The sequence below is a fragment of the Zingiber officinale genome, chromosome 9A (assembly GCF_018446385.1).
Source record: "Zingiber officinale cultivar Zhangliang chromosome 9A, Zo_v1.1, whole genome shotgun sequence".
In the NCBI taxonomy this organism is placed as follows: Eukaryota; Viridiplantae; Streptophyta; class Magnoliopsida; order Zingiberales; family Zingiberaceae; genus Zingiber; species Zingiber officinale.
Window position 1 is genome coordinate 108474352 of NC_056002.1, and position 9979 is coordinate 108484330.

A 9979-nucleotide genomic window follows, 5' to 3' on the forward strand; every position below is an offset into this window, starting at 1 on the left:
CTTACAAACCGTAAGAAGTGTCTGAGATGAACATAATCACTTTGCTACAATCAATTGTATCAGATTGTCTTATCTCTTTTAAAACAATCACTTTCTTAAAATAAATGTTTGTATAATTTACTCTTTTTCAGAATATGAGAAGTCATTCTAGAGACATGCTAAGATGATCAATTCATCATTTGTCCTAATTAGGACATCTCCAATAATTAAACCTTTCAATAAGTTTTTTTTGTAGTTTTCAATATGCCACATCAATATCACATCAATGGTTAAACCTTTCAATAAGCTTTTTTTATAGTTTCCAATATGCCACATCAATGCCACATCACAAGTATAAAAAACTCTGAAGACATCTCCAATGGTTAAACCTCTCAATGAGTTTTTTTGTAATTTTCAATATGCTACATCATGTCACATCACAAGTATAAATATCTACTATTATCTCCACAATGAAAAACCTCCCATATAATTTTTTTTTATGTCCTACATTATAAATCATATATTTTAAATTATTAATTTTTCATTTAATATATCTATATAATTTTCATTTAATATTTTAATTAATTTATGATTTTAATTTAATTACAATCATTTCTATATTTTTTTTAACTTATCTCAAATATATTTATTTTCAAAAGAAAAAAAATACCACTTTAATTATTGTTAACTATTTATGAAATAAAACATTATAATTAAATGTTACATCAAATAATTTATTTTTAATTATTTAGAAATGATCAATCATGCACATTAATTACCGACTTCACTTTCAAGAGAAAAAAAAAACAGATTTGAAAACTCAAACAATTAAAAATCTCAAACCTCACCTACATAATCATAAAAACTTAAGATATTTCACACTGTTAATATATTTCCTTTAAAAAGTCATTAAAATAACTGTTTGCTCCAATTGATTATATCGAGGTAGTAATCAGAATTTAATTTTCACACTGTTAATATATATGATGATTGAATACTGATTAAGCACGGTATGCTAGATTAATCTAATTATAAAATCTGAATAATTATACCCATCAGGTCAATTTCACATCTAAACTCGAATTAGCACATTGTTTGACTAAACCAAAAATATTTGACAGCTATTAACTTAAGATTCTTAGCCATGGTTTGACCAGTCAATGAATGAACAGTAGTAATTTCCTAGTGATCTGTAAGAAACAAGACTAAAAACAAAGGGGAAAAAGAAATTGGTTTCAGAGACTTAAATTTAGCGGTAGGCAGTTTCAAACGAGCTAGGAGAGTAGGCTGCAAGAGTCACATGGAGTCGAGTATTTTGTATATGGACCAAAACACAAGACATTTGACCTTTTCAGGGTTTGTCCTCTTCCTTCAAATGACAGGTTATTATTATTATTTTTAGGATGCTAACAATTATATTAAGTATATTATATACATATATATATATTCATTTCTCAACGTGCTTATGAGAAAGTCAGCTTGATTCTAAAATAATAATCTTTGTCTTGGCATGATAATACGACATACAAGTCATTAGGGGAAAAACAAGAGCATGCAAACAAAATTAAACCAATAACTAATATTAATTATCATAGTTTAAGTAGTATTCGTCCTTTCAAGCAAAGCATGCCAAATATTCTCTCAAGAATACCTACAACCGACACAACAATATACCTCATGTCTATAATTCTCTCGAGATAGTTTTTAATAGTTATTGTTCTTTCTGTTTTTGTTTCTTCTCGTAACTCAAGCACTAATTTCAGAATCAAATCTATAAGACATGGATGAGTTTTCTACTTGTTTTAGTTAATTCACCTCTGACATTAATTAATTTTAGATTCGATGTTAAATTTAGTTGAGGAGAGTCTTTTATCTTCGCTCTTGTTAATCTTGCCTCGGAAAATCCACCTGCAACTTCGTTTGTTGACTTTTGGACCAGCCGCAGATTTATTGCGGTGTCGATCTGTTTCAGTATAAAACTCCCTCAGTTTTTTTTAGATTTACTTCATTTCTTAAAACGTGACTTTTAAGAGGAAAGACACGTGGACCGAGTGATCATGGAGCGGTGCTGACATGGCACCGCCTGCCGATGACGTGCGCGGCCTGTTTCGCCAGGAACTCAGGTGGGGCCCGCAACTTCTACTGCGTATTTTAATAATTTTCCTTGGCCGCCCCAATTTGTCGTCTCTTGCGTCGTTCGCTCCTTCGCTTCGCCGTTTTTTTCTTCTGTTTTTTTTTTTTTCTTCTTTTACCCTTCTCCGCTTGATAACCTCCACCATCTTCTTCTCTTCGTCGTCGTCTTACACTTCTCCGTCCTCCTCGTCTCGCCTCAGCGCTTGCCTTGTCTTCGGCGATCTATTCTCGGCTAACCGGGGCGTTTCGATCCCAAGAGGCGGCTCCTTTCGGCGGGATCCGGCGTTTCGATCCCAAGTGGCTGATTTGGGAGCGATTCGTGCAGGATTCAGCTTCTCGAGCGCCGTCCGAAAGGAAAGGAGGCAGCTTGCTTCGCCTCTCTGTGCTTTCCTAATTCGATTTCTGATTCTTGTCGGTACTGCTCCGTCTCTGCGCACGATGGCGGGAAGCAACGAGGTGAACGCCAACGAGTCAAAGGTATGGATGTTCCGTCCCCTTCCTCGCCTTGGATTTGGGATAAAATATTGGAGTTTGTGGAGTTCCTGAGGTGCCCCGTGCTTCCTGTTCTGGCCATACTACGGTTTGGCTGCGTCGCTTCCGATTTGGGGGGACTTTATCTTGATTTCTGTGTCCAATTGATTGGTCGGGCGTCGGAGCTTTGATCTTTTGCTATTCCTTTCTTAGCTGAGGCTCTCTTCCTGTTTGCTCCCAATCCAACTTTTTGTTTTCCCATTTGCTTGCTTAGTTTCTTGTCGAGTTCATGCATTCCGAAAAGGCGAAACCTTGCCAATATCACATTCGCTCTCATAAAAAATTACGAAATTTTTGAAAATTTTGGCATTGTTCGAGGAGGAAATAGTCAAATCACACAGGAATCGTATTGATTGTCCCTTGTTGTCTTCATCTTTGTTTTTGGTACTGATCGAACGAAGGGAGGGACACAACCATGAAACCCTGGAAAAATCCCTCCTGGTAATTGCAAAAAGTTCGAATCTTGCTTCCTTTTTTACACTCAATGACTGCTGCAATTGATGGTGAAACCGATCGAGAAAATATTATAAAACCTCCAAATTCTGTTTCTTGATTGAGTGTTTTGGTTTGATTCGCACGCAGATGGTGGTTCCCCTCCACACATGGGTTCTCATCTCCAACTTCAAGCTGGCCTACAACATGGTCCGCCGCCCTGATGGCACCTTCGATCGACACCTAGCCGAATTCCTCGACCGCAAGGTCCCCGCCAATGCCTCACCAGTCAACGGCGTCGTCTCCTTCGACATCCTCATCAACCGCGCTAGCAACCTCCTCGCGCGCATCTACCGCCCCGCACCTCCCAACTCCTCTCACCCCGCCACGCCCCTGGCAGGTCTTCACCACCCTCCCTCGCCAGACCCGTTCCCCGTCATCATCTTCTACCACGGCGGCAGCTTCGCCCACTCCTCTTCCAACACTGCCATTTACGACTCCCTCTGCCGCCGCTTCGTCTCCCTCTGCGGCGCTGTAGTCATCTCGGTCGACTACCGGAGATCACCGGAGCACAGGTATCCCTGCGCTTATGATGACGGATGGGAAGCCCTCAAGTGGTCTTCCACTGAACCATGGCTCCACAGTGGCAAGGATTCTAAGCTTCGGGTCTTCCTCTGTGGTGACAGCTCCGGGGGCAATATTGCTCACCATGTAGCTGTGAGAGCCGCAGAGTCAGGGATCGATGTGTCAGGCAACATTCTTCTCAACCCCATGTTCGGTGGAAATCGCCGAACCGACTCCGAGGTGAGGCTGGATGGGAAATACTTCGTCACCATTCAGGACAGAGATTGGTATTGGAAGGCATATCTCCCAGAAGGAGCTGACAGGGATCACCCAGCCTGCAATCCCTTCGGCCCAAACGGTGGGACTCTCAAAGAGCTTCCGTTCACAAGGAGCCTCGTCATAGTTGCGGGCTTGGATCTTGTCCAGGATTGGCAATTGGCCTATGTTGAGGGATTAAAGAAGGCAGGCAAAGATGTGAAGCTTGTGTACCGTGAACAGGCCACAATTGGGTTCTATTTGTTGCCAAACACTGACCATTTCTATGAGGTAATGGAGGAGATTAAGAACTTTGTCAGTTCTAACCTATAGTCCACATGCAGCATGGCACAACGTAAAATGCAGGTATATAAGCTCTATATTACATAGAATCTAAAGTTGGCAGTCGATGCAGCTGTGGTGTTTGCTACCTTTGCTGCTTCTTTGTTTACTTTGGTTGTTCGCTAGTGTCAAAGCATTCACAGAGTTCAGACGAGTTATTCTCATCAAGGAGCTGTATTATAGATAACTTTGTCAAAGGTGGAATGACTGTTTCTTTTTTTTTTACATCTTTCTACTGATGTAGTATTTTGTATGCCTGATCCAGTTCCTCAAATTTGTGAGGTTGGAAGATGGTGCTGATTTTATAGGTAACACAGTTTATGTAAGAACTGCAGGTTATCTTCTTTCTTTCCTGAGGTTTTATCAGTGTTATCTATACTCTACAATCTTTCAAGTTAATTCAGGAAGATGGAGCGCCTTGTTGTTCGATGGGCATGCCATAGATGTCACGACATGGTGACTATTCCATCTTCTTATTATTACCATCCGAGCATGTAACATGGATGTTGTGCTGCTGTAAAGATGCCCTGTGATTTATTTTTTGTTATGTCAGTTCATAGATTATATTTAAAGCTGCGCCGTCTCTGTTAATAGCCTGATCCTGTTAATTTTTAGATGCTAGAAATTAGAAAAAAAAAAAAGGGCTTGCACTGATCCTGGGTTTGTAATTGCAGCTTCGCTGCTCCAGTTGTTCTCATACGGGGGAGGGCTCTTTTCAGAGTCTAGATGCCTAACAACACATGGTCCTCGTTCTGTAATGATTACCTTTGTTATTTATTATTATTTATTGCTCTGCTCTGCGCTGTTCTGTTTTGTTCCTTTTATTGACAACGTAGGCAGTGACTTCACTTTCAAATTTTCAATTAGACGGCATCCACTGATAGGAGCACTGTGCAGTGGCTTGACCTCTGAGGCTTCTTCCTGACTAATGGTCGCTTGCTTTCCTCTTTCTTTTCATTATTTTCATGCTTTGGACTCAGTTGATGTAGGTTATGCAATTAGGGTATAGGCCTCACTGCTGTCCTTTCCACTCGACTTGCTGTCTGTTTCCGAAGGCAGGAGGGCATGCCCTAATTGGGGCCAGGATAAAGACAAAGAAGGGCTAATATATATTAAAAACTAGACGCAATTCCTCACTCTCCACTGAATACGCCCTCTGCTATGCTGCCTAGTTACTGCCACTAAGTGGACTACCGCAACCCAACTAAGTAGACTAAAGCCCAGCTACAAATAGTGGGTGAGCTGATGGAGTTTTTTGGCCTAAAATTCCGTTGCAAGAGTTTTAAATTATTTATAAGCATTGGGAATTTTATTTATTTATTTATTTTTAATATATATTATAATAGCAAACTTATGTTAGGTGTTCGAGAATGTCACTTGTCAGCTTAGATTAATCGGTTTACCCATTAAACTGGTTTAATAAATACTAAATCAAAAATCGAACTGGTTAATCGGTTAATCGGTTTCGGTCCAGTTTTTGGTTTGTCGATTTTTTTGCATAGCCCGAGCTATGCTCATTCAAATTTCGAACATCTGGAAACATTTTGACAACTTCTATCGAGGTTCATTTTCATGGTCCTTCCGGAGGGAAAAAAAAATACAGAGACCTGGATATTTAAAAGGATGTGATTTTGATCCTGTCTTAAATTTAGGAGATGATGCATTGGCTATGAGAAGACATCGAGGTAGCTTAGATATTGATCGTGTAAAGACTGTGAGCTGAAGTAAAGTGGCACCAAATGAACTTACGCAACAAAGATAGGAATTGGAAGAAAAAAGCGTTAGTCATTGGGTTAGGGAAGGAGTCTCTGGCACAGACACTCCGATGCTGAAGTCAGAATAGTAGCCGAGTGAAATGGAGAAGAAGATGAACAATAATAATAACTTATGAACTGTGGTAGCGAGACCTCGCATACCTGAGCCCCCAGTCAACAGAGAGAATTCCTTTTTATACCGTCTCTCATAACCTCTGCATTGATAAAATGACAGAGAATGTCAGGTGGTGAATGATAGCTTCTCCATAATTGTAAGAAGGTTCCGTTATATATATGTCATAATAATGGTATATTCTTTGACAGGTTGTTATGATTTTCTGGCAATGTTGTCTCTTAGAGAGAGTCCAACCTGCTCTGGACCGACCGGTTATAGACTAGGAGGTATGCTCATGAGAAGTAGGGGACTGAGCCCGTAAGTCTGACCGACGTTGGGGCTGGTGGATATAAACTGAGAGCCTTGTATTTGGAGAAGTGGAGAGATGTGCCCCTAAGGTCTGACCGACCTTTGAGCCAACCGGGTTTATGTTAGGGATTCGGCATCCGCTTAGATAATATGCCCAGTCAGACTTTATATCGGGGGTTTATCTTGTACTCGACTGCTATACTTGAATATAAAGTTCTGTCCAGCCAAACGATGTGCCTAGCATGTTCGATTAGCCTTTTTGTCCGATTGGCCAGAGCACTTAATGGTGACACTGGACTTATTTCGGCATGACATCAATACGACTAGAGAGTTGTCACGTTCTTGACTTTGACTGTCACATCAGCTGATTTTCTTGATGTCTAACCCAACTTCAGGGATCCCACTTTACTCGTCATATCACTAGCTTCTCTTTCAAGTCTAGTCAAAGGAGGTTACAAGCTTGACTGACTAGACACTTGTCTGCTTTAGTGTCATTGGCTTGGACGCTTGGTCCTATTTCTGTTGGTCGAGTTTTATGATGGGAGCATTGCCCATTCAAATAGTTTGCAGTTGTGGAAAGAGTTGAGAACAGACGCGAGAACAATCTCACTTATAACTCAACCGAGTGACATGAGAGTATGGAACGGGCGCGAGGGAAAACTCGCTTATAACTAAGCTGGACAACACGAGAGTTTGAGAGACAGGTGTGAGGGCAGACATGCTTATAACTTGGCCAGATGGCACGAGAATCTAGGATAGACGCGAGGGTAGACTACTTATAACTTAGTTGAGTGGCACGAGAGTCTGGAACAAAGGTGCGAGGGAAGGCTCACTTAGAACTCAGCTGGAAGACATGAGAGTCTAGGACATAGGCGCAAGGATATGCTCACTTATAACTCGGCCGATAGGCATGAGAATCTAAGACTTGAGCGGAGAGCAGGATCGCTTATAACTCGACCGAGTGACATGAGAGTCTAGAACACAGGTGAGAGGGCAAACTCACTTATAACTCGGTCAAACGATACAAGAGTCTAGAACATAGGCGCGAAGGCAAGCTCACTTATAACTCTGTTGGACGACACAAGAGTCTGGGACCCGCGAGGGCATGCTCGCTTATAACTAGACCGGTTAACGCAAGAGTCTGGGACTTGGGTACTAGAGCGGGCTCACTTATAACTCCGTTGAGCGGCACAAGAGTCTGGAACATAGGTGCGAGGGTATAGGCTCACTTATAACTCAGCCGGACGACACGAGAGTCTAGGATAGGCGCGAGAACAGGCTCACTTATAACTCGGCCGAGCGGCACGAGAGTCTAGAATATAGGCAGGAGGGTCTGCTTGCTTATAACTCGGCCGATCGACATGAGAGTTTGAGACTTGAGAATGATAGCAGATTCGCTTATAACTCGGTCGAGCGATATGAGAGTCTAAAACACAGGCACGAGGGCAGACTCGCTTATAACTCGACTAGACAACACGAGAGTCTAGGACAGGCATGAGAGTAGCTTTGCTTATGATTCAGTCGAGAAGCACGAGAGTCTAGAACATAGGCATGAGGGTATGCTCACTTATAACTCGGCCGAGTAGCTCAAGAGTTTGGAACATAACTGTGAGGGTACACACGCTTATAACTCGGTCGAATGATGCCAGAGTCTGGGGCATGCGTGAGGGCATGCTCACTTATAAGTCGGTCGAGCAGTACGAGAGTTTAGAGGCACGATGTATGACCTAAATTCCTTGGAGAGTGGAGGTACAGTGTATGACTTGAGTGCCTTGGAGCTTGGAGGCACAATGTATGACTTGAATGCCTTAGAGCTTGGAGGCACAATTTATGACCAGAATTCCTTGGAACATGGGTGCGAGGGCATGCTCACTTATAACTGAGTCGGTCGACATGAGAGTCTAGGACAGGTGCGAAAGCAAGCTCGCTTATAACTTGACTGGTCAGCATGAGGGTCAGGAGGCATGATGTATGACCTGAATGCCTTAGAGAGTAGAGGCACAAACACTTATAACTCGGCTGGTCGGCACGAGAGTCTGGGACAGGCGCAAGAGTGAGCTCGCTGTTAACTCAGTTAAGTGACACGAGAGTCTGGAACAGGCATGAGAGCAGGCTCGCTTATTACTCAACCGGTTAGCACGAGAGTCTAGAGGCACTGTATATGACCCAAACACCTTGGCGAGTGGAGGCACAGTGTATGATCCGAATGCCTTGGAAAGCTGAGGAGGCACGGTGTATGACCCGAATGCCTTGGAGAGCTGAGGAGGCATAGTATATGACCCGAATGCCTTGGAGAGATGAGGAGACACGGTGTATAACCCAAATACCTTCGAGAACTGAGGAGGCACAGTGTGTTGGTGCATCGAAGGCCAGCAAGAGGGGGGTGAATTACCTGCGAAATTAAACTATACCCTCCTTAAAGCTTTCAACTCAAAAAATATAGCAACAATAATAAAATTAAAACAGAAATAAAAGAGGAGATAGAAGTTTAACATGGTTACAACCAAGATGGTTGTTAATCTAAGGCAGTCGAAGATCGCACTAGCAGAGTCTCCTTCACTGTAGGCGGAGAAGCTTTTTTACACACTTAGAATGCTCACTAGTTGCTAGGAATTGATTACAGAGTTTAGTTCTGAGTTCATACTTAATTCCTAGCTCCAGGGGCCTTTATATAGCGCGTGGAAAGTCTATCCCGAGGGTCCAAGGCGCCTCCAACTGAGGTCCAAGGCGCCTCTATTGAGTAGGCGGATAAAACTTTATTCGCAACGTAAACGGTCAGTTTGACTACCTTGGAGGCGCCTCCAACAGTGTTGAAGGCACCTCCATTGTTGAAGGCGCCTTCAACACTTGTTGAAGACGCCTCCAAGACGGAGGACTGCGCAGGCGCCTCCAGCACTTCCTTTAAGGCGCCTACAGCTAGCTCTTTAGCTCCTTTTGACTTTGTTTCAGCTTCCTAAGCTCTGATAAACTTGGGTGATTGCGGCCAACCGAAATAGGGCTCACCCGAACCCAATTTCCAGCCTTTCTCCTCGAGCAGCCTTCCTCCCCGGCTTAACATCCCTCGAATGCCGTGCACGTTCTTCTCGTCTACCGGTGTACTCTTCCGCAGCTCTCTCGTCCTTCGGATGCACCGAGCCCGTCGGTTCCCTTCCCGTGTCGTCCTTCTCGCTAGCTGCGTCTTCCGCTCGACTTCCTGCGCTCCTAAGCTCCTGCACACTCAGACACAGGGATCAAACACAAAGCAGGACCTAACCAACTTGGTTGATCACATCAAAACATCCACGGGGTTCAACAATCCCCCTCTTTTTTATGTGCATTAATCCAAGTTCAAGTTAGGGTAAAAATAGACAAATAGTAATTTTAAAGAAAATTACTAAACTAATATGTTAAGCATAAATTTGCAATAAATAAAATTGCAACTAATTAATTAAGAGTTAAGTAGAATTTTTCAAAAATATTTTTTAAATTTTAAAAATTCCTCTCCCCTTGAACTTGTACTTTTCTCTCCCCCTTTGATCACAGCAAAAACGGGGTAAAAAAAATATTTAGCAAATTTTAAGTTAGA

At 42.4% G+C, this 9979-nt stretch overlaps 1 protein-coding gene across 1 annotated transcript; it reads left to right on the forward strand.

The window, feature by feature from the left end:
* Positions 1–2037: 2037 nt before the first annotated feature.
* On the forward strand, positions 2038–4608 carry LOC122020593 (gibberellin receptor GID1C-like). The gene is made up of 2 exons (XM_042578578.1): positions 2038–2589; positions 3226–4608. Exons 1-2 carry the CDS (start codon positions 2053–2055, stop codon positions 4225–4227), a joined length of 1539 nt encoding a protein of 512 aa, XP_042434512.1. The 5' UTR covers positions 2038–2052; the 3' UTR covers positions 4228–4608.
* Positions 4609–9979: the final 5371 nt, after the last annotated feature.

Coding starts and splice junctions, on each gene's coding strand:
- LOC122020593 (XM_042578578.1), top strand. CDS start 2,053: ATGGCACCGCCTGCCGATGACGTGCGCGGCCTGTTTCGCCAGGAACTC. Junction 2,590..3,225: donor TGAACGCCAACGAGTCAAAG/GTATGGATGTTC, acceptor ATTCGCACGCAG/ATGGTGGTTCCCCTCCACAC.